Source organism: Mauremys reevesii, linkage group 15 (assembly GCF_016161935.1).
Source record: "Mauremys reevesii isolate NIE-2019 linkage group 15, ASM1616193v1, whole genome shotgun sequence".
Lineage (NCBI taxonomy): Eukaryota > Metazoa > Chordata > Testudines > Geoemydidae > Mauremys > Mauremys reevesii.
In genome coordinates this window covers 38,841,396-38,866,784 of record NC_052637.1, presented here as the reverse complement: position 1 = coordinate 38,866,784, position 25,389 = coordinate 38,841,396, and the positions used below count along the sequence as shown (strand labels likewise).

Genomic DNA, 25,389 nt, shown 5'->3' with positions numbered 1-25,389 from the left:
TGTGACACGTGTGTGAGCGGGTGAGAGAGAGGCCCTGCCCCTCCCACCACAGTCTGACTGCTATACCCGTGGGAGGAGCAGAAGTCTCAGAAGCCTATGATTGCTTTCCAGCCCACTCCAGAGTAATTCATCTGCACGTGCAGCTGTTTGCCAGCAGCACTCAGGTGGCTAAGGGCAGACAGGACAAAAGGGAGCGATATTTTTTCCTGCTTCCAATGACCCACACAGACAGAACCAGGAACTGCTCTTCTGCTACTGGGTGTAGTAAGATGAGGCCCTGAAACATAAACCCTTATCAGAGGCCCAGTATGAGGCCCTGCTCACAGAAGCTGGCAAGGAAAGGGCTGATGCTGCAAAAAGAGATGTACCTAAAAGGTACTGGACACCAGATATCAGAACATTCGCATACTTGTACACTCCACACAGATAACAAGGAACAGGCAGACACATACCAATGACAGGGCCAAAAGGGTACTATGATGAATAGAGTTGTTTTGTTTGAACCAACATGTACAAGGTGAGAGGCGGCACCTTACTACGTAGAGGGGTTGCACCTCAATACGTCAGGAGTGATGTGTAACTTGTTTGTACCTCTGTATAAGAATGCATCCCTGAATGGATGTCTTTGTCTGGCCTAGGGGGCAATGGAAAGTCCCGCCACTGATTGAGCTGGTCCATTGTTAGGGAGCACATAAGTACTAGCTAGCAGCACTTTAGCAGCACCTTGGACTTCTGTGCCAGGGAGCTGGAGACTGTGTTCCTCTTCAACAATAAACCTGGCCCGGGTGCCTTTGTACCTTACTAGAGTCTGTGGTCAGTGGGGGTTCTCTCGGGGTCTGCTGGGTCAGCGATCTGCGCAGAGCTGGGGTAGCACACAGAGGGAACACACGCACGCAGCCGACTGATATCAACATTGACTAGAACAGAGCACCACACCAGGAGCGTCTGACGACACTGGGTGTAGGAGAAATCTTTAGCCCTGCACATCCAGCAGACCTACAAAGTCCCACTCATCTGGAGAGTCATTTGAAAGCAGAGTGATTAGTGTTGTTATTTTAAAGCATGTTCTTTTTGTGAGGGGCAAGGTATATTTATAATCAATGTGGGTATAATCTGCCCACATTGATCAGATTACAGGACCACAGAATGGAAGCTCTATGGGGTATGGATTGTATCCTTTTATTAGACTATCATGTGTCATTTTGTGAGGGGCAAGGTAGGTGAGGTAGTATCTTTTATTGGACCAACTTCTGTAATATTACCTCACCCACCTTGTCTCTCTAATATCCTGGGACCAACAGGGCTTACAACTGCACCGCATACAACCTTTTGTGAGGAAGCACTGTGCTCTCTTTCAATGAGACATTTAAAATCAAACTTCTTCCCCAATGTTCAAACCCTCTCAGCCTGAAAATCCTGGCTGAGGAGAATATTCATGTTATACATGGAAATAGAGGTTCTAGTGAATTTGCCATCCATGGTTACCTTCCCTATGCATAAACCACTTAATCCTTGCAAGATTTCCCTTCACTAAGTCATTTTCTCACACACACACACTTTTTCTCCTTATTTCCAAAAATAAAATGGAGTTAAATAAATTGTGCCTGCACAGAAAGAGTCAACTGGGGCACAAGTAATTATTCTGCTTTTGCTCACCATTTCTCAGCTATGTTTTCTGCATTCTGTGGCACTCCCTGTGTTAGTGGCATAAGGTACCTTTCACACCTCCTTTAAATATTTCAAACTAAAACTCATTGAAAATGGAGTTTGGAAATACACTTTCTTTTTATGTAGAGGGAGAAATTCTGGTGCCTGTGGTTAAATACAAACAAATTAACATTTAATTTTTTAAAACACACTGTCATTTTAAAAATAAATATTTATCCATTTAAGATTTAGGGTGAAATCTTGGCCCCACTGAAGTCTTTTGGCCTTTTCCATAGTTTTATCCCTAGTGATTATCATCAAATATATGCCAAACTTTAAAAATATAACGAAAGCAGAGATGTAATGGACATCCTGTGTGGATTGATTATTTCAAAACTGGTGGAAACAAAAATCCACTGATAACACAAATAAAGGCTTACCCGCCTTTAACAACTGAGGTGCCAAGGGGCCTGGAGAGACCTGGACCTTGTTCTGCAAACACTTAAGTATGTGAGTAAACTTTATTCACCCAAGAAATAAGATTAACGACAATGGGAGTACTCATGTAAACCAAATTACTCCTGTGCTGAAGTGCTTGCAGGATTAGGCCCCAATCCTGCAATCCGATTTGCACAGATGAACCCCTCTTCCTGAGCAGAGCACACCCTCCATTCAGTATAATCTGCCCACATTGATCAGATTACAGGACCACAGAATGGAAGCTCTATGGGGTATGGATTGTATCCTTTTATTAGACTATCATGTGTCATTTCCACAAGCACAGCACGATGGAAATAATAATAGCAATAAATATTAGAACACCTTGTAAACTGATTTAAATTTAAAATCATAAAATGTTCCTTTGGAATATATTTTTCCATTGGAATAACATTGGTTTATTTATAAATTTAAATAGAAAGCTAATTACTCACAATGCATAGGGATTGGGAAGGAAGCACAAACGTACCTTTGTGAAATAGAGTGCAAAAATAATCCAGAAAATTGTACACAGTGTGAAATCTGGCCCAGCAGCCTTGCTTTGGGGTGATGATGGGAAGAAAGCAATTTAGCAGCAACAGACTAAGGAAGTGTCCTAACAGGATTATATAAAGAAAATTGAAAGCATAATTGGGTCTTGGTAACCGTAATTAAAACAATACCCTGCCACGGGAAATTAAACCCATCACACACAATACAGCAATTAAATCTGTACTGCTTTGTCTCTTTTAACCAGGTTCTTTTCATTCTGTTCCTAATTTAAAAGTACCCAGACACCATTTCCTGATTCTCTAGGAGAAGACCAAGTAAAAACTCACTTTGGTCCTGATCCTGCAAATGACACTCCATAAACAGACCCCTGCACCTACATGGAGACAACTACAGGTTAGGGGCCTTTGCATAGGGACTATATGCAGGTACTGGGGATGGAATCCTCTCCCTGATTTAGTGACAGTGCCTGGACAACTTGCACAACCACTCCTCATTTACAGCTTCAGTGACTCCTCATTGTCCAATGCTCCTAATTTTCCAATACTAGAAAAAAAACTAAATAAAATAAACACCACAATCCTCCGCAAACATTTAAAATATATATTTTTAAAACTACACGTTAGGCCCTGTTTACAAGATGTTAAATGTTCTTTTGTATATTGCTACAATTAAGATTAAAATGTACCTTGATTTCTGACATGAGAGCAGCAGAGACCAAATATTGTAAGGTCATGGCAGAAATAGCTACTGTCTGGGGAAGGAGGGTATAAAGGTTAAATGTTCAGCAACAAAGGGATGGATTTTTATTTAAAGATCCTTACAATGCAGTGGATGATCCATATCAAGTTACAACAGTTTTAGAAGTAGTCAGTCTGAAAGTAACTCTTTAAATAGAGAAGAATGATTCCCCTTTGATACTACATGCCTCCTACAGCTTTATTTCTGCAAGACATCAAGACATTTTAATACCCACTCTTGACACTCCTTAAATGCTTCCACAGGTTTCAGCAAGCCCATCTTGGCTTCATTTCTGAGTTCAGCATCCATTCCACTATGATCTTCATCCATCCACCCCAGTAAGGCCTAGAAAAGATACGCAAGCTGAATGGCCATTCATGTTTCAGATGAACACTGGACCAAATTAAAATACTGAGCAACTCCAAAACTGTTCGCCCCCTCTCTCCATTATATTCTATTGGTAACAACAAATCCAATTTACATTGATTAGGATCTTTTCAACAGGCCAACTGTGTATACAGCTATTCTGCCTTCCATCTTAACTACACAGAATTGTCATTGTAAGTAGCTGCTTCTCAAGCTCATTACTTAGTAGAACAAGTAAACACTTAGTTTCCAATAAACCACAGGGCCAGTATTCTGCATAAACAATCATCTTTCTTTGCATGTCTCAAACCACAGTTTCCTCCCGGGGCCATGTACGTCTATGCTCCTGATTTTTTAGCCTTTTAAGTACTGCAGCAGGGGACCAAAAAGGCACCAAGAAAAAAACCAGACACAAACTACAGTTTCCATAGCAATGTTTCAAACAAAGCGGCAGAAACAAATGCAAGAAAAATGTTTCTTCCTTCTGTGTGCGTTTGTGGGATTCACTCCTGCAAGGGGTCAAAAGGTTAAAAACTGGGATTGGATAATGCATGCTAATTACTGGATAATCAAATTTAATGCTCTTTGGCATGGGCAAACAGCCACAGGGATCTGTAAGGAATCCCCCCATATACAGCGTTGCACAAGTAGTCAAGTGCATCATGACACAGAAAGAAGATTTTCATTTTCTCTGAAGCATTAACTATTGGCAGGGTGCTAGACCCACAGGAGAAGTGGTCTGTTCCTCAGTGACAAATCTTCCATTAGTAAGCAATATCTTTGTACCTGGTATCTCTCCACAATGCGAAAGCCAATGGCAGACTTCAACTTGTGCAGACAAATTGGACACAGATCCAATGGGCGTCGGTCTGATTCCTCCAGGTGATTGGAACCCTGCATCACACACTGCAGCCACTGACAGTGATGGAGTCCAAAAATGTGCCCAATCTCATGGGTCAGGGTCTGAAACACAGGTCTTATTTTGTAAATTATTGTAATCTATACTTTTCCCCCCTCTTTCTTCCACTCTCCCTACACTGGCAGTACCCATGATAGCACCTTACAAAATGGGCCAATGATAAAACGGATCCACTTCCAACCCACTCCAAGACAGGGCAACAGACCTGGTACCAATTTTAGTTACAGAAAAATGAAGAGGGTGGCCTTGTAGTTAAGGAAAGGAAGTGAGTGTTCAATTCCCAGTCCTGCCACAAACTTCCTCTGTGACCTGGGTGAATCACAATTGCTTTGTGCTTCAGTTCCCCAGCTGCAAAATGGGGACAGTAATGCTTACTTTCTTCCATCCTTGTTCTGTATTGTGGATTTGGGCTCTAAGCTCCCTGAGGTAGGGACTGTCTCTTCCTATCTGTTTGTACAGCACCTAGCATAGCGAGGCCCTAATTTCAGCTGGGGCCTCTAGACACTGTTGTAATAAAAACAAGATATCCCGCTCCCCAGACTACACTCAAGGGATTTAAAAAACCCTGATGTTTGTTTATCAGGATAATTCTTCACACATCTGCATAGTGCTAACATCCAGGGAGCTCAAGGTGCGTCACAAACAATAGCAAGCTAAGACTCGCAGCCCCCGATTGACCCGCAGAGGTTGAGTTTACTGGCATTCAATTTAAGGATTTACTGTGTTTTATTTAGTTCAGTCAATATTGAGCACAAGGAGGCATGGTCTTCCTTGATTTGGAAATTAAAACATATTGATTAGGTGAAGTGATTTCTCCAATTTAGAAAAATGCACCTATTGTTCCCTCTAGGTCCCCGGACAAAGGCTATCAAACCACATCCACCTACTGACAACAGGAACCCACTAACAACAACAGCAAAGAGTCCTGTGGCACCCTATAGACTAACAGACGTATTGGAGCATGAGCTTTCATGGGTGAATACCCACTTCGTCGGATGCATATAGTGGAAATTTCCAGGGGCAGGTATATATATGCAAGCAAGAAGCAGGCTAGAGATAACGAGGTTAGCTCAATCAGGGAGGATGAGGCCCTCTTCTAGCAGTTGAGGTGTGAAAACCAAGGGAGGAGAAACTGCTTTTGTAGTTGGCTAGCCATTCACAGTCTTTGTTTAATCCTGAGCTGATGGTGTCAAATTTGCAGATGAACTGAAGCTCAACAAAGACCTTCCTGCAGCTAGAAAAAAAATCTCAAGCCCTCAGGTATTCCACAGACACCATCTCTTCTGGAAGAGGGTGATTAAACAGATAGGCCTGGAGGTTACTGAACTGGCCCCATCCAACCAAAGTGAAGCAGACTGGTAGTGGATCCAGATTAATGGAGCTGGATCCAATCCAACCAAAGGGCTCTTAGCAAACCAAAGCCCCTCCCCATTGCAAAAACGCTCATGCCACTCCTGGTTCTCTGCCCCACCAGTGCTAACCCCTGCTCCCCAGTCCTCACAGCAAACACCAACACTCTCTTGAGATGAACTATATCCTTGGAGCCAAACTTTGTCACTTCTTTGGGCCTCTTCCCAAACCAGGGTTCAGATTCACGGATCTGGCTTTAATCCCCCCTTGCCAAGTACCCTCTACTGAGAAACTCTGCTCCCATATACTACTCCTGGGGGAATTCTGTGCCACCGTGTAATGCAAAATTTTGCAGAAATTAATGTTGTGCCCACAGAATTTCCTTTCCCCCACAGAAATGGGCTGCAGTGCTGCTGGCTGCCACCAGAGGCCACAGGACCCAGCAGAGCCCAGTTCATATATAGAAGACACTGCCGGCAGGGAGGGAGTTAGAGGTTCCCCAACAGGGGCACTTCTCAGCACACCCTGAGGGAAGGAGATGGCAGCGTCCAGAAAACACCACACAAGCCTGGGACCAAGCATCAGGCTGTTTATCCCTTGGGATCTCTGGGCTCTGAGGGTAGGGGAGCAGGTGTCTAGGCTGCAGGGGCCATGGCTGGGCTCTGGAGGCAGAGGGGTGCAGGTGTCTGGGCTCTGGAGGTACCCTGCAGCTGGGCTGGGGGGGGAGGGGTTTCAGGTGTATTAGCTGGGGGTGGGGGAGCATGGCTGGGCTCTGAAGGGGAAGGGTTGTAGGTGTCTGGCCCCCAGCAGGACTCTGTGGGAGAGGGGGCAGAGAAACAGGATGGTCATAGGGGTTTCTTTAACTCTCTACTCCTGGGAGAATATTTTTGTGTCTCTGTATTGTTACAGACATACTTGCTGACAGGTACTGTTAAATAAATTACCAAAATAATTGAAACCGGTGTGATTATGTAGTGTTATTTTGACAAATAAAATTTGCAGAATTTTAAAATTCAGGTAAGGTGCCTTGTACTTCAGTTATTCCTGCAATAATTTTGATTTGACAACTCAGAAAAATCAGCACAGTGGGAATATATTGGACTCACTACATGGAAGATCTGGATTCATTATTTGAAAAGGAAATGTACTGTGATTACGTAGTGTTATTTGGACAAATAAAATTTGCAGAATTTTAAAATATTGCACGCAGAATATTTATTTTTTCAACGCAGAATTCCCCCAGGAGTAATATATACAAGTGTAAGGAATATCAGTTTGAACATTCCACCTGATCTCAACTGAAGGGCTGGAGGATGAAGGGACAGATTCTGCTGTCATTTACATTGGTGTACCTCCATTGACTTCACTGGAGTTGCTCCTGATTTACACCAGCAAGAGGAGAATTAAACCTTTAGAAACAAAAGCTATTTTTATTTCCAAATAGAAATTTAAGGCTTTCAATAACTCTCTAGAGCCCAACAGGCACCGACCTTGCAGGACCTCAGAAGCAGCATACTGTTGATTGCAGGAGTATAATAGCCATCAAAAACTGAATAGTCTGCTGAGGGAAGCTTCTTGACACTCTTCAGTCTGCCTTTGTAGCTCGCACTATAAAAGTCACTGTCATACCTGGCAAAGCTGAAGATCCCCATTCCTTGAGAAGAAATCAAAAAGGAATTCTATTAGAGAAGACACCTTCACAGTTCAGGGCAACTGCCCCTGTATTCTCACTCCGCAGTCCCTTGAGGGTGCATTCTAGGCTTTTGGGCAGCCATCTCTCTCTCCCTCCTAACCAGGGGTTTTCCACGCTGTAGAGTTCCCTGCCTACACTGATATTCCCAGCAAGCCAGACTGCCTATAACAGGCCATCGTCTGTGCATTGGTTTCTCTGTGAAGACTCGTGAAGAGCATAATTGCCAGCAGTTATAAGTTGAGCCCTACCCACAAACAGAACTGTGATTAAATTTACAACGATCTGAAGTCCTAGATTTGCTATTTTAAGTCAATGCCAAAAGAGCACTTCTGTGCATCTAACACAATGTAACCCAAAACACAGAAGTCTTCAAACACAGGAAGCATCAAAATAAATAATAAACATTGTACCCTGTGTTTTAAAATCACCATTTTGCTTTACCACGTGTTCTAGTGAATGTACCCCTCAGTTTATGGCTCAGCACAGAAGTACAAGTAGATCTACCCTCATCTATTTCTGAGCAAGCTAGCTACTGTTTAGCAGAGCACTGGTTTAAAGCCCTGGAAAGCAGTACAAAGAGCAGCCTCTCAGAAGGTAGAAGAAGTGCTTACATGTACTACTAGCGACCTCTTCTGGTCACAGAAGGATTTGGCAGAGCTCAGAGCAAATATCTGAAAAAATAAATACAAAAAAACTCTTGTACTCAGTTTCCCTTGATGTTTAAAAGCCCAATTAACCTTACTCATATTGAGTAGCATTTCCTCCTTTGTGTAATCCCATTGATTTCAGTAGAACTACTCATATGAGCAAGAGTTGCAGATGTAAGTGCTAAATAATTGTCCCATATTGACAGTGTAACACAATCTTCAAAAACGGGGAAAACACATACTTAGGATCCCATAGCGCACATGATTTTGCACATGCACAGTCTTTAAAACAGGCACATGGATTATTACTGTTAATATTTTGCACTTATATGGCGTCTTTTCATCTCACCATGCTTTACAGACATTAATTTCACGTAGGGATACACTGTGGCACAGGGAGATTAAGTAATTTGTCCAAGGCCACAGAGAAAATCAGGAGAAAAGGCAGGATTAGTATCCAAAACACCTGGCTGCCTGTCTTGTACCTTAACCATAGGAAGATATTATTGAAATGCATTACACTACACAGGATCTATGCCACAGATACAGTACATTTCCTTTTCAAATAATGAATCCAGATCTTCCAATATATTCCCACTGTGCTGATTTTTCTGAGTTGTCAAATAAAAATTATTGCAGGAATAACTGAAGTACAAGGCACCTTACTACTGAGCACTTCCTGTATGACAGGTCCCTGTGAAAAACAATGTAGTGGGACACTGAACATTACTAGGCTATTTATGTCCTTTTGGATGTTATAATTAGCAATGTGATGAAGAAGACATACGGCCAGCGCCTCGCATTATTATTCACTGAGAATGGAACATGACTTTTGTGGCACCACTGATTCACAGTGACTCAGAAAGGAATGGATGACTCAGGTTGTCAAACACAATTTACAAGGTTCCCTTCCCCACATTCATGTGTGTAATTATCAGGGGCATTTGGTGCCTACTTTACATTAACCACCCCAGGTTGCTGTAAAAAACAAAAACAGTCCATTTGAAAATCTATTCCTGCAGGATAAAATCCTGATGTCATCAACAGAAGTCCTGCATGTAAGAAGTCAGCAGGCCTACACCCCACATGATCAAAAGTTTCTACTCAGAATCATTGCTGATTTACAATAAAGAGAGAAGTGCTATGTATAGTAGCAGCAGAAAGAGAAACAATAATGTACACACACAAGAATGTTCAGGGCCTTAACTCTGCAATGCAGCATGGGAGTTCCACACCTGGTTCTCACTCCTCGGGTTTGAGGGGGGTACAAGTGATACAGGGGAAAAGAACTTTGCCACAGAGGGAGGAATCGTCTTGTGTTGCCCAATAATGACCCATCTAGCTGACCATGTAACAGCAATGAAGGGCCTCCAAAAAGTATCCATCCATGCGTATCCTGTCAGAAGGATGGCTGAGTTAAAAGGCCTGGAGGATGGTAACATTAAAATGGGGAGTGTGAAAGCAAAACTTTCCAGCCTCCCTAAGAGACATGGCCCAGAAGGACACAGCCATTCCCAGGGAGAGGGACTGACTTAAAAAAATAAGTAAGATTACAGTCACAGTTAAAGCTCCTCTTGCACATAAAGAAAACACAGTACAATACAAACAAGTAGCAAAAAGGGCAGGTGCCCACTATATCTAGGGGTCAAAAGGAGCGTTCTAGCTCTGCATTTCCCAGCTCTGTGTGTGTCATATTCTGACGTTCCACTAAGGAGCTTTAGATCTGATGATTTTCCCTGTGTGGTTTTCTCCATGACACAACGCAGGACAGATCCTGAGAGGTACCAATCAGCTACACCACCCAATAAAGTCAGCAGGTGTTACAGTTATTCAGCACCTCTGAGGAATTTCACCATCATGTTTAAGTTTACAGACAAAAAATGCAGACTGCCAGACATTCAATGTAGCTTGAGAACTTGGGGTGGGATTCACGACAGTACTTAGGCACCTAAGACACAGTTTGGGCTCCACTGCAATCCACAAAATTCCCAGCAAACCATGTAAGTGCCTAAACTCTCTGGACACCTAAAGTTTTTCAGGGTAAAAGTTCCCTACCACTGTGAAGTGATGCTAAATTCTATAGTGCAGGAGCTCTGCAGAAATGAACTCAAGTGGTAATTCTACAAATTGTGAGAGTCTCCAAAATGTGTGCGTGATGGCGTCATAAGATAAGTTTTGAATATGGGCACTTTAACATCTTCCCAGTGCATTTTATCTAGTTGAAAATCTGCACAACAGCAATTAAGAGTAAGGCTACGATTTAGTCACGGAAGTCACAGAATCCGTGACTTCCAGTGACCTCTGTAACTCCAACCTACGGTGGTTGGGAGCTGCAGGGTACTCCATGGCCTGTGGGGGCAGGGAGCTGCGGGGTACCCCTGCCATAGCTGTCAGCCCTTGGATCTCCAAGCCACCACTGGCAGCAGGGTTCCCCACAGCTCTTGGCTGCCACAGAGGAACCCCCAGAACTCCCACCCGCCATGGGTGCTGTGGGCCTCCGGAGCTGCCAGTGGTGGGGGAACCCCTGAGCTCTCAGCCGCCGCAGGTGGTGGGGGCCCCCAGAGCTGCTGATGGAACCCCCAAACTCCTGGCCACCACAGGCAGTGGGGAACCCCCAAGCTCCCGGCCGCTGCAGGCCCCCAGAGCTGTGGGTGGCCAGGGGTACCCTACAGCTCCCAGCTGCTGCAGGCAGCTCCTAGTCCCTGCGCAGCTGCCCCACTTCAGGCAGTCTGGGCCCACGGATCCCCATTTTGTCGGGGATATATTTAGTAAAAGTCAGGGACAGGTCACGGTTTCAGTGAATTTTTCTTTTTTTGCCCGTGACCTGTCCCTGACTTTTACTAAAAATATCTGTGACAAAAACTTAGCCTTAATTATGATACTTTATATATTAGCAATAAATACACATATTGTTTCAGCATAAAACACCATGTATCTCAGATTTTATATGTCAAATGGTAAACTAAACAAAGTGCATCCAAACAACACATGCAGTTAGTCAAAAAGCCCCGGCGCTGCATGTAAACTACTGTTTTAACAACATTAATGTTCTCCACAAACTTCAAATAAAGTGTTAAAGACTCCACCAGATTATTTTACACTGGTCTCAAACTTCACTCAAATTTTAAATTTTGAGTTTGCAAATTTGGAATGGTATCAGGTGATTTACTGTATAATAAGGGATTACAGACTTCTCTCCTAAAGCAGGATTACGAACAAAGGCGAACAATAGGACATTTTCTGTCTGCTTAATGTCAAAGAGATAATATGAAGAGATACCACTATTTCTTAGTTAATTTTAGCAATTGCATATGGGCTTCTTTGGCACGTGAGTTTATGCTCAATTAGCTGAATTTTCAGAAGAGTCTCAGCCATGGGCTTCAGTCACCAATGTATTACTCCAGTTTTAAAGTTGGCATAACTCTACTGAAACTAGATGAGTGGAGTTACACCACTGCCAGAGGGACATTTAGCAATGGGGAAATCAAGCCCCAAATCTTTATCTTTGAATCTGCTGTTCAGCCCATGGAAAAATTTGCAATTTGAGCACAAACAGCATTTGCTTCGCATTCACAATTCATCTGAGTGGACACCAAACACAAACACATGTTGTCACAAATACATGGACCACTGTTGAAGATGTGGTCTGTGTCACAGAAACCAAACACAATGATCCATACTGCCAGGCAATCAAAAAACAAAACAACCAACTACAAAGCCAGAAGCCACGCTTGATCCTTACTTGATGTTAATTTGTTTAAATTGCTCATGAAAGGTTGAGAAAACAGAACATTTATTTGTTTTTATTATATTTTCATCAGGTTTAGACAGATTTTTGCCTCCCCAATCTATTCATTTTAATTTCCCAGGTGTTGTAGAGGAAGCCTAGGCACCTCACTCGACTTGGTGGATGGCCGGGATATTCTTGGATTTTCTAGGTGCCAGAAGTTAGGTGCTGTGTTGTGTTGCGTTGTAACACCTAAGTCCCTTCATGGATCCCACCCTCTATGCTTAGCTATTGAATAGAATGGGTGCAGCAGAGTGAAATGGGTGCAACTTCCTTTTTAGAATCTCTGCCCTTTCTAAAGCACAGCTACGTGAATACAGATTGCTATTAAATGCTATTCCAGCATTAGCCAGGACATACACCTCTACCCCGATATAACGCTGTCCTCGGGAGCCAAAAAATCTTACCTCATTATAAGTGAAACCGCGTTATATCAAACTTGCTTTGATCCACTGGAGCACACAGCTCCGCCCCCCTGGAGTGCTGCTTTACCGCGTTCTGTCCTAATTTGTGTTATATCGGGTCGTGTTATATCGGGGTAGAGGTGTAGCTGGTATACGCTATGGTGCAGGTGGAATTCCACCTTCCATTCTAACCACTCCTTTTCAATTAATAATTATTTTCTTAAATTAATTAATTTTAGGCTGAAATTTGGCAGGCTTTGTTGAAGCTCAGAGGTATTTTGTGGCTGTGTGTGTATAAAGTTTTATTAAAATCAGTGCAGACATTTTTACATTAAAAAAAAAAAAAGACCTCTTCCAGGATGTATTATAGATTGTATTAATCTTTTACAGCCTCCAAAAGCATGATAGGTGCCTTGCTGTATCAACAACAAAGAATCCTGTGGCACCTTATAGACTAACAGACGTTTTGCAGCATGAGCTTTCGTGGGTGAATACCCTTTCTTTGCATGCATGCGAATCAAAAAAGTGGTATTCATGCTGCAAACATGTGTTCTGATATAAGGTAAGGTGATTTACTTTTGCTTTTTTGCTTCAGACTAACACGGCTACCCCTCTGATACTTGCTGTATCAAGCAGAAGACACAGGCCTTGCCTCAAACAATGTACAAGCTTGACCCTGAGCACCTCCATCTCCCATTGGCTGCAGAGTCTCTCAACATCTCCCAGGATTGGACCACACTTTATAAGGCACAAGAGCAGGGGATAGAGTTAAGGCTGAGCTTTCAACTTTAATGCAGAGATTCCAACTGATGGCTTATTTTTTTCAAAACTGCACTATTACAAAATATCATTAAAAAGGTATTTAAAAAGTTCCCTAAAAGGGTAGATGGGGCTGTTCCAGGCAACTCTGGAAGTTTATGTTTCTATTTCAACTAAAGAAATATAGTTCTTGATACTTGTCTCATTTTGGGTTCAGAGGTCATCTCCACCTAATAAAAATGCTCTCTGAAGGCACATTTTGTGGCAGGCAGGCAGTTCTGAGGTTAGGAGTCCAGTAGCACTGGGAAACACATCCTTTTAAGGCAGCTCTGGATATCAGTGAATGAGCTTGTGCACTGGGCCTACGTGCATGGTCCCTGCATTTCATTTAGAATTGGGTTCAATGTTTTGGTCCTGTTTTATTTTTGTCTTATTCCATTTGCTCATTTTGTTTTAGTTTTGGTTTGGAGTGATTTTGTATTTTGACTAACATTTGGTGTTCCCAAGTTTTTGATCATAGCCATATTAGGGCCAATCCTGAGATTGATGTCAATGGCAAATGAGCACATCCAAAGCCTCCCAGAATCAGGCCCTAAGCAGTATTGCTTAGTTCAGGAAGGTACTTAAGTGTGAGGCTAACTTTAAATGTGTGAGAAGTCTCATTCAAGTCCACAGGGCTACTCACAAACTTAGTCACATGATTAAGTGCCTTGCTGACTTGGAGCCTGAGCCAGGTTTTGTCACAGGTGATGCACAGATAATTTAGATTCCTCATTTCTGGAGTCACCTGGCCAATATAGGGGAAATAAAAATAAAAAAGGAACACTGAAATGGAAAAATACTGTTTAAATTAAAAATATACATAACGGGGCCAAAATTTTAACTGTGAACCTTTAAGGTGAACATAAGTCAATTGATTCTTTTCAAACAGTATTTTGTTAAATAAGTTAGAATCTCAATTATGAAAAAAAGAATCAACATATAAAAAATTCCAAATTCACCCCATGTGTAAGGAAGGGCAATTCCACTGATTTCTATGGGAGTTTGGCAAACAGAGTGCTTGTTGTATCAGGCCCATAAGCCAGGAATTGAAGAATGAGTCAAATCAGAAGCACCTATGCAAACTGGATTTGATTGCTAGCAATCAGACTCTGGCGAAATAGACAGAGCTACTTACACTGCTTTGGACAGATGTCAGACCAAAATCTACTTGCACTTATGTCCAGCAATCCCCAATTAAATCAATGCAGCTGTCCAGTTATAACTGAGTACAGAATCAGGCCCATGGCAAGATTGCTTTTTATGCCAACTAAGTCTTGCAGTTAAATATACATGCCCACTAAGCCCTGCTGCTAAGCGAACCATTTTACCCTGTCACTGACTTGATCAGATTTTTGCGAGCATACATGTTTTTGGAATAGCTAAGATGAGAAAATGTTTTATATTTTTGCTTTGAATACCACAGGCACTCTATTTTATGGTGAAAAAGCCAAAGAACAATATTTTGAGATGTAGATTTTGGGTATCATAGACTAAAGGCTGTTGTGGTCCATGAAGTGAACTCATGGTGCAAACATGCAATCAGGACAGAGAGGGCCTGTGTTTCCTTTCACTAATGCAGGAGTCACTCCCATTGCCCTTGTTGTACTGACTCCTAATTTACAGTGAACTGACACCAGACTCAAAACCAAACAGTCTAAATGTTATGATGACTTTATGCATTAAAAAAATTACATTAACAATCATTTGGGTTTTTTGCAACAGCGAAAGTCTATCACAACCTAGAGGCTCAATTAGTACCCCGAGAGAATGCCAAATTCTGATTTTATGTGACCGGGAGATTTAGGAGTACAAGGAAGACTAGATCATAAGACTGCAAGATTTTTTTTTTAAAAAGTTATTTTCATTTAAAATTGTACACAACATAAAAATGTACATAACATTACATCTGCTGCGTGACTAACCTGTCGAAATACTTCTAATTTCCAGTATATCTAGTGAAAGACATCGCCCACATCTTAGCCTGTTAGATAGAGGGTGTGACAGTTCTTAGTGTACTCAAGACTGAGAGTCACCTTGTTATCCCCTACCTCCAGCGTGAGGAAGTCCTGCCACTGCCTGGCTGGGCGTCATCTCCCTAACACCATCAGCCCTTCAGCCACTCAAGCCCTCTCCTCTGGACTATGCCAGCTCTAACTTTCCCTTGCAGGTGAACAATAGGTGCACTCCAGTCCCCAAGTTCCTTTGGATCATTCCCCTACGACACTGGCAACTCACAGAAATCCCAGATCCTCTGCTCCCGAAGGAGCAGTGTATTTAGGGTGACCAGACAGAAAATGTGAAAAATCGGGACGGGGGGTGGGGGGGAATAGGAGCCTATATAAGAAAAAGACCCTAAAATCAGGACTGTCCCTATAAAATCGGGACATCTGGTCACCCTAAGTGTATTCCAGTTTTATCTTAACCCACCGCTCCTGTAAACCACACAGTCCTTATGAGCACTGAAATAAAGCTAATATTGTTTTATTGTAAGAAAGAATAAAGATTTAACTAGAAACAAGAGAGCAGTGGAAACATATGGTTACAATGCAAAACAGAATCACAAAATGTCAACTTGGGTCTATATTTATTAATAAATACCTTTCCTACCAAATAAAGTAGGTTTCCCCCACAAAGTTCAGTCTGTTGCAGAGTTGTCTAGTTTACCAAGAAATATGATGCAAACATGAATGAAAACACCCTCGTTCCACAAGGAGTTTCTTTAGTGAATGGATCCAGAGGGTCTTTCCTCCTGTTATAATGAAACCAACCTTTTGTTCCTATTCAGAGAGAGGGCAAACCCCTGTCTTGTTGTAAAGTCCCTTTTTTTAACCTTCAAGTGGTTTCGATTGTTTGCAGTTGCCTCTGATGGTTTCTCATTCAAAGTCTTACTATTGCACAAAGCTAAACTGAGCCTTGCATTGCATCCTCGGCTAAACAGCAAGGGGTGACGACTCCCCCACCCTGGAATAGGCATTAACCCCAGTGACTAATTTTTACTGCAAGTCATCAAGCATTCTTTCTCATTTCATATATATCCATCCCATACATACATCTCACAATGATTATGAATCTTGACAAGTTATGAGTCTTCTGTAGATAGCTTATGTTTCTCTCTATGGATAAATACCCTGTACAATGTTTGGTGTACAGGGTTTGTCTGAGGTGAGAGTTGTCTGCAAAGAACAGGGGACCCTTTGCCAAGGGGTTTTGGTGTTGCAGAAGGTTCTCAGAGTCTTTGTAGCAGCAACTCACTAATTTTGGCTGTTCTTTTTCAGCCCACTTGTAGCAGTAAAGAATCAAAGAAAAATAGGCGATTTGGACAGACATTGACATGTTCTGAGCTGGGTTTAAGTTGTTTGGGCAGCAAAGCCTTCTTTATTTGCATAAGATTTTATTTTAAAAAGCAAATGCATTGCTTACTTACCAGAGTATGAAAAATTACATCTTGAAAATGTGAGCTCAATTTCTTTGGCACTTCTGTAACTCTCTAGACAAACACACAGAAACCAACACCAACCCTACTGTGTCAACCAAAAAATCCCCTTTATGGCTGTGAACTTATCCAACAAGATTCAGTATAGAAAGGGAAACATATTTAAAGTTATGAACAAAGTTTTAGGGCAAGAGTACGCGACCTATGGCATGGGTGCCAAAGGCAGCACGCAAGCTGATTTTCAGTGGCACTCACACTGCCTGGGTCCTGGCCACCAGTCAGGGGGCTCTGCATTTTAATTTAGTTTTAAATGAAGCTTTGTAAGCATTTTAAAAACCTTATTTACTTTACATACAACAATAGTTTAGTTATATATTACAGACTTATAGAAAGAGACCTTCTGAAAACATTAAAATGTATTACTGGCACGCGAAACCTTAATTCAGACTGACTAAATGAAGACTTGGCACACCACTTCTGAAAGGTTGCCGACCCGTTTTAGAGATTTTTCTTTTAACAGTAGATTAATCAAAACTGTTTCTTACTTTTTAACTGTCTTTTGAATGTAGTGATTTTGAACTGTAAGAGTTCAAATAATATCACATACTATTTTAAAAATTATCTACCCATAAATTATATATCAATTCAATTAATATTTTCCCATATTTATCATATTTTATACACATTTTAATAGTAAATTGATTCCTAGCATTTTGGAATCATTTTAGTTTTCTCCACTGATATACTCCAGACATAATACCTTCTGTCAAAGAGGCTTGGCCAAAGACAAAATTCCAGGACTCCCTTGGATAAAGATCTATCATTGTTATCCCAACAATACAGAAAGCATCTTCTGGCTTTTTCTTCTTTAGGTATTTCAAGAGGTCCCCTGTATAAACAACAGAAAACAATTCCTTTCAGGAGAAGCATGTGTCACCACAGAAGAAACCTGTGAAAGCAGTCATAGGATTATGCCAGTGGTTCTCAACCAGGTGGGCACTCAGAGGTGTTGCAGGGAGTACAGCAACCCATCTAGATATTTGCCTAGTTTTATAACAGGCTACATAAAAAGCAGTAGCAAAGTCAGTACAAACTAAAATTTCATACTGACAATGACTTGTTTGTACTGCTCTATATAATATACACTGAAATGTAAGTACAATATTTATATTCCAATTGATTTATTTTATAGGGTAAAAATGAGAAAGTAAGCAATTTTTCAGTAATAGTGTGCTGTGCCACTTTTGTATTTTTATGTCTGATTTTATAAGCAAGTAGTTTTTAAGTGAGGTGTAACTTGGGAGTACACAAGACAAATCAGATTCCTGAGGGGGGTACAGTAGTCCAGAAAGGTTGAGAAGCCACTGGATTATGCAATGTAGGGGTCCAGCCACATTATCAAACTGAAGCCACTAATGCTGCTAACATGCGGTCAGACTCTGTAAAAACCCACCATACACAGAATTTCCAATGGGAGTTCTGTTTGCAGGATTGGTATCAGGATGAATTGGGGCTTGTTAACACACTGTATTAGTGCACAGAAAGCTACAGCACACTAGCTTGCTGTGCACTAAGTCACCACGTGGACCCTGCTAAAGTGCACTGAAAGTTTCATAGTGAGCTTTGGCAAAGCAATAAGCCTAGACAAGCCCTTAGGGTAGATAATATTTTTCTATTCAATGCAGTTTTACAAGAGTGGTCAGGCTGCTTAATAAAGGTAGATGCTTGAACCTATTGCAGGTTAAAAGTCCTAAAAGTCAGAGGGACACTTGATGGTCTCAGCAAAGTTTCTAGTAGTCACATCACAAAAATCACCACCATGACTGACATTCTAAGGGTCAAAAAAGATAACATTAGAAACAGAAGAATGGCCATACTGGTCAGACCAAAGGTCCGTCTAGCCCAGTATCCCGTCTTCCGACAGTGGCCAATGCCAGGTGCTTCAGAGGGAATGAACAGAATAGGCAATCAAGTGGTTTCATGGCAATATCCAAAGAAAATGTATCTCAGTCCAAACTAGCTGGACATCTATTTGATCTTTAGACTCATACATTTGTGTTCATTTTAAATAACTAACGTTCAAGAGAAAACTACTTGGCTAGCTGACCATTTGGTTAGTTTAGGGAACTTAGTGATCAAACCTGGATGCACTACCAGGCATGTGTTATATTGATATAACAGAATGACTCAACTGCTTTTTCGAAGCCTGATGCAGATGCTCTTATTTGAATGAATCACCCCACTGCTGGCAATGGAACTACTCACATGAATAAAGGTTGCAGAATCAGGTCTGAAACCAGAGCTGGGATCAGGCTCTTGCATTACTGAGTCCTAGACTTATGCTCAAACAACTAAGCGACACTTCTCCACTACACTGTAAGTCACATGACTGGAGATTCTGGTGAGCTGCTGACAAAGAATCTGAAGTTATCCATCCTTCTCTCTGTCTGCCTATGGCACTGCTATAACCCCCCCCCAAACTGTAGTATCTGAACACCTCACAATCTTTAACGTATTTATCATCACAACACCACGACTTAAGAGTTTCAAGAAACTCAGTGTTCATTTATTATCCCAATCTTTTAGCAATGAGCTGGTTCCGAACTTGATGTTCTTCTCCTCCCTACATACCTGCATGAATCTGTAGATTGCATGTGTACTCATTCACTCGAAAAGCACAACCTGTGTGTGAAACAGGAACCGGCTCCAGGATTTTTACAGAGAGGCCATAGTAAAAGGCTTCACAGTAATCCTTCAACCATTTCATATAATCCTCCGTACTAACTTTGGTGTCCCCAAAAGAACCTATATAAGCAGTCCAAAATAACATCAGGTTATAAACCTGCTATGGCAGTTCATTAAAAAAAAAATACCCCAAAAGAATGACAACTTTAATATTCCGTCTTATTTCATGTTTGTTAATGAACATCACATTTACCCCCAAGTTATCAAAAGAAAATACGAGCAATATTATAGAACACAGAACAAACACAATTGTAACCTTTCACCATTTCCATGCAATTCCAAGAAAGCCTCTCTTTATTTTATTATCTTCTATTCCCTTAGCCTAAAAACAAAGTGACCAAGTTATTCTACTGCAATACTCCAAGATACTACATCTCATAAACTATGATACAGCCATGTTTGGGATAATTATTGTACAGTAATGAAGTGGGAGGTTTGTTTGTTTTTTAAATAAGGGCATTGTTTATCACGGTCAAGTGCTGAGATACACGATATTAAAAAAAGCCAAACAATACAATGCTACCCACAAGAGGCAACACAGAAACCGACGTCAGTGCTGTAGACTGCAATAGTGAATCCATTACTCATACCTGTAATTAAAATTTCAGCTTTAAGAGTAATGGCAATTCCCATAAACACTGATCAAATATGGATGGAGTAGGGAAACTGAAGGACTGAGTTTTAGCATATTGTATTTGTTTTTTTCGTTTGTTTTTACCCTCAATGGGTTTCTTTTCCCAAGATTATGACTGTTCCTGTTTTTCTTAAAACACATTTTTATACACAAGTTAATCAAAAACTGTGAAAACTACCAGGAATTATGACTTAAATCCATCTATATTATTTACTGTGATCCTCAATGACATGTCTCTATGCAACATACTACGGAAAAAACATATTAAATAACAGAAATTTGTATAGCACCTTTCATCCAAAGAAACCAAAGCACATTGTAAACATTAAGCTTCACAACACTCCAGTAATGCTTAATTAAGTATTCACCATTTTGAAGAGGGGTAAACCGAGGCACAGAAAGGCCTAATCCTACACGTATTTATGGATGAGTTTACCTCTACTCACATGAGCAGTTCCATTGACTCTAATAGGACTACTCAGATGAGTAAAGTTAAGCACATCCATAAGTGCTTGCAGGATCAGGACTTTAGTGAATTTTTCATAACACCATAGCTGAATGTCTGAATCAGGAATAAAACCCAGGAGCCCTGACTCCCAAGTCCCCTGCTCTAACCACTAGACTACTTTGTCTGAGATCTACTGTAAAGTCTTTTTATTTGAAAATTGGAACATAACACCTAATTAGTTCATATTTAATGGGACAAGCATATTAAAGACACAGATGGCTTGGTTCAGCGATCACAGTTAGACATTACCAATGGGCTGTACATAAATGGCACTTTTCCGAGATGTCGGTCTGCTTCTGTAAGGATCGTTATAAAACTGTTCAAAGTCCTGGGTGGGCTCAGGGTGTGAGGAGATCCAGTCTGACTCCGAATGAAGAGTGATGGGTCTGAAGAGAACACTGTCTGGCTGAAACGCTTCATTCAGCAAACGCTTCTCCCTAGACTCAAGATTCTCATACAGCGTCACAAGCTGTGTGTTCTTGGAGATCAATGCTGTCTTCAGGGCCTGCTCAGAATGTTTAATTACCCTCATCTGACCAAAGGGAAAGAGATAAAAGACCAAAAGCATTTATAAAATCCAGGTTTCATACCTAGCATGTATTCTAAACAGCTTCCTTCCTTTCTCTACCACCACCTGATGACCCCTAGCTTCTCATTCCTTTTCTGAGGTGTTGGTAAGCTAACAAGCTGTTTTCCACAGCCTGTTGCTAGCTAACCAGCCAGGATTGCTGAGGCACAGGCCCTTTAGCTTCCTCTTTTCCCTACAATTTCCATACCCAGCCCCTAAATACACAAGCAGCTTCTGCTTTTTGGAGGGGAGGGGGAAGTGACCAGCATGGGAAAGTTTTGCTACAAACTCACAATTCCCAGTCTAGTTCTATGTATTCCCTCACGTCATTCTCTGCTTTAAAAAATCCCTGTTGCTACTATATCAGTCTAGTGCAGGGATTTTCAAACTGGGGGTCAGGACTCCTCAGAGGGTCGTGAGGTTACCACCTGGGGGGTCGCGAGCTGTCAGCCTCCACCTCAAACCCTGCTTTGCCTCCAGCATCTATAATGGTGTTAAATATATTAAAAAGTGTTTTTAATTTATTAGGGAGGTTGCACTCAGAGGCTTGTTATGTGAAAGGGGTCACCAGTACAAAAGTTTGAGAACCACTGCTCTAGTGGCTCCCACTCCAACAAGATCTTTAGAACTGATTCTAATCTCACTTGCTCCAGTGTAAACAAACAAACAAAAACAAAAAAACAAACAACAACAACAAAAACAGTGCAACTCCCTCAGCTGACTTCAATAGGTTTATGCTGATGTAGGAGAATCAAGACCAGGAAGCTGTTTCTTCTGTATGCTTAGTCAATGCTAGCAACAACTGACTGAACAAAAGGCATTGTGATAAAAAAAACAAAACCCCACAAACAATTCATCATTACACAGTGGGTGAAGCACTTATCAGTATAATACAAATGAATGCCAATTTTCCCCCCCATAAGGACACTTCTGTTAATCATCCACCACTTAAGATAGTATCTTGCTATTTCATCTCTTGCTTCTCCCCTGTATCTTCATCTGTGATTAGCGGACTCTGGGCTTTGATAACAATTGTGCCTACACTGCAGGGTGTATTAGGAAATAAAAAGTAGACTCAATAATTAAGAGTAACAAAGAGTCCTGTGGCACCTTATAGACTAACAGATGTATTGGAGCATAAGCTATAAGGTGCCACAGGACTCTTTGTTGCTTTTTACAGATCCAGACTAACACGGCTACCCCTCTGATAATTAAGAGTAGAACATAATATAAACATATATGTAAATTTATGAGAAAGGAGATTTTATAGATGATATTTTCATTCTCCTAACAATGTGTTACAAAAAGTATTAGGCAGGATTGAGGAGATTTTTGAGGAAACAATGTTGATACAATTAGTACCAGTCCATTGTGCACAAAGACTGTATTTTATTTTAACACACTTTTGATTGTAGTCGTTGCTGTTTTTTAAATGAGAAAAAGAAAAGTATCAGATGCAGAGAAGAGGGACTATTTTTTTGTTTGTGTTGGTCAGACCTCAAAGGGAGACACTGAAATTCATCCCTCATGCCTACACATCCTATCCCAGGGTGCATGGGATTAGTACAGAATCCACCTCACACCTCCAAATACATACCCTAATCCCATAACCACACACCCCACAGCAACCCCAATTACTTCCCCACACAGACCCCATTACATTCCACTACAGCCACACGTTGTGTACAACCCACATTACACGTCCCACACATCAGTCCCAGCATCCCCACTAGTTAGGGTTCTTAACCCTCTGGGATTGTTTTGCAGTCTCCAGAAATTAAAGATTAGGTCATCTGATGAAACCTCCAGGAATATGTCCAACCAAGGTTGACAATCCCTCGCCCCTCATAGTAGCCCACACACACACCCAGCATCCCCCAACCATACACTCCTCCCAGCGTTGCTCCTTGCCTCCACAGCATGTCTCCCACACCTCTCCTAGCATCCCACTGGCCCCCACAGCACCCCCTGCTTCCCCCAGAACACACCCAGCACCCCTTGCCCCCCACAACCCTACCAGTACCCCCAGCCTCCCCCAACCCTCCCAGCATCCCAAGGCCTCACAACACCCCACAGAACCCTCTCAGCACCCCTGCCCTGCCAACACCCCACACAACCCTCCCAGCATCCCCAGGCCTGATGGCACCACCCCCAACCCTCACAACACCCCACACAACCCTCTCAGCACCCCCTGCCGCCCCACCCTCTCAGCAACCCCACAACACCCCCAACCCTCTCAACACCCCTGCCCCCAACCCTCCCAGCATCCCAAGGCCTCACAACACCCCACCGAACCCTCTCAGCACCCCTGCCCTGCCAACACCCCACACAACCCTCCCAGCATCCCCAGGCCTGATGGCACCACCCCCAACCCTCACAACACCCCACACAACCCTCTCAGCACCCCCTGCCGCCCCACCGTCTCCGCAACCCCCACAACACCCCCCCAACCCTCTCAACACCCCCTGCCCCCCCCAACCCTCCCAGCATCCCAAGGCCTCACAACACCCCACAGAACCCTCTCAGCACCCCCTGCCCTGCCAACACCCCACACAACCCTCCCAGCATCCCCAGGCCTGATGGCACCGCCCCTAACCCTCACAACACCCCACACAACCCTCTCAGCACCCCCTGCCGCCCCACCCTCTCAGCAACCCCACAACACCCCCAACCCTCTCAACACCCCCTGCCCCCCCAACCCTCCCAGCATCCCCTGGCCTCACTACACCCCCCACAACCCTCCCAGCTTCCCTGCCCCACCCTCTCAGCAACACCCACAACACCCCCAACCCTCTCAGCATCCCCTGGCCTCACAACACGCACCACAACCCTCCCAGCATCCCCAGGCCTGATGGCATCGCCCCAACCCTCACAACACCCCACACAACCCTCTCAGCCCCCTGCCCCCACCCTCTCAGCAACCCCACAACACCCCCACCCCTCTCAACCCTCCCAGCATCCCCTGGCCTCACAACACCCCCACAACCCTCTACAACCCTCCCAGCATCCCCAGGCCTCACGGCACCCCCACAACCCTCCCAGCAACCACTACCCCCACCCCTCCAGACAACCCCACGGCACCCCCCACACCGATCCCAGCGTCCTCTCTGCCTCCCCGCATTCCGCCTGGTGAACCCCCCTCGCCCCTCCGCCCCTGTGCGGCCCGTGCGGCCCTGGGCGCGGCCTCACCCTCCTGCCCCAGCGCCCGGAGGCGGGGCCCTGCCCGCTGTCCCAGCGGCGCGGCAGTCGGCAGGGGCGGCTCTAGACCAGAGCCCGCCCCGCTCCCTGCGTGGCCCCGCTCCGAGTCCCAGGCGGGGCGCGCCCAGCCCGCCACCCCGCGGCAGAGGGACTCAAACCTCACGGGCGGTTAGAGCGGCTGCTGGGGGTGAGGGGCCGGAGCTGCCCCTCCCCGCATTCTCATAGGGGCCCCCCACATCCTCCTGACCCGCGTAGTGCCACGCCCCCTTCTCCCCACAGCCTCCCCGCACCCCATAACTCTCCCCCGCAGGCGACCACCCCCCACACTCTTCCCAAGCATCCCCCTCGGCCCCTGAAGCAGAGCTCTGTGGTGCCAAAGCTGGCCTCCCTCACCCCAGAAACTGGTCCAGTCACAGAGCTCGCCTCCCCCACCATCGCTCTCTAGTACCCTGGGGCCAACCCAGCCACAACACAGCAAACAAATGACTTTTTCCATCACCAGCTCATGATTTGTAATGAATTGCAGGTGCGGCGTCTTTGCCTTCCGGGCTCCGAGCCTGGAAATCCCACTCGCTCCATGTTCTCGAGCTTTTCTCGGCAGCCACAAGGGTTAGATAGTTCCTTGAAAAAGAAAGCAAGCTGAGCTCCATGTGCCATCTCTTGCTGCCAGCAGCTGGGGCTTTAAAGAAATACACCCCCAGTCATAAGACTGGAAGAGTAGCCAACTATGCTAAAACCTGGCCTTGTTTTGCATCAAGAATCACAAGGACCCCTCCCCTAACTTTTGACCAACCCAGGAGCGGCGCCAGGGTTTTTGGCACCCTAGGCGGGGGTCCTTCCGCGCTCCTGGTCATTGGCGGCAATTCTGCGGGGGGGGGGGGAGTCCTTCCGCGCTCCGGGTCTTCGGGGCACTTTGGCAGCGGGTCCCGGAGCGAGTGAAGGACCAGCCGCAGAATTGCTG

The 25,389-nt window shown here is 43.6% G+C and overlaps 1 protein-coding gene across 4 annotated transcripts; it reads right to left on the bottom strand.

The window, feature by feature from the left end:
* Positions 1-3,423: 3,423 nt before the first annotated feature.
* On the bottom strand, positions 3,424-25,038 carry AMZ2 (archaelysin family metallopeptidase 2). 4 transcript variants are annotated; one of them, XM_039502100.1, is made up of 7 exons: positions 24,928-25,038; positions 20,912-21,194; positions 19,407-19,580; positions 17,536-17,664; positions 7,501-7,664; positions 4,528-4,704; positions 3,424-3,720 (listed from the first exon to the last, which is right to left on the bottom strand). In XM_039502100.1, exons 2-7 carry the CDS (start codon positions 21,192-21,194, stop codon positions 3,574-3,576), a joined length of 1,074 nt encoding a protein of 357 aa, XP_039358034.1. In that variant the 5' UTR covers positions 24,928-25,038; the 3' UTR covers positions 3,424-3,573. The 4 variants fall into 4 exon arrangements, with proteins under 4 accessions (XP_039358034.1, XP_039358032.1, XP_039358033.1 ...); XM_039502098.1 differs by lacking the exon at positions 24,928-25,038 and adding an exon at positions 24,822-24,908; XM_039502099.1 differs by lacking the exon at positions 24,928-25,038 and adding an exon at positions 24,420-24,544.
* Positions 25,039-25,389: the final 351 nt, after the last annotated feature.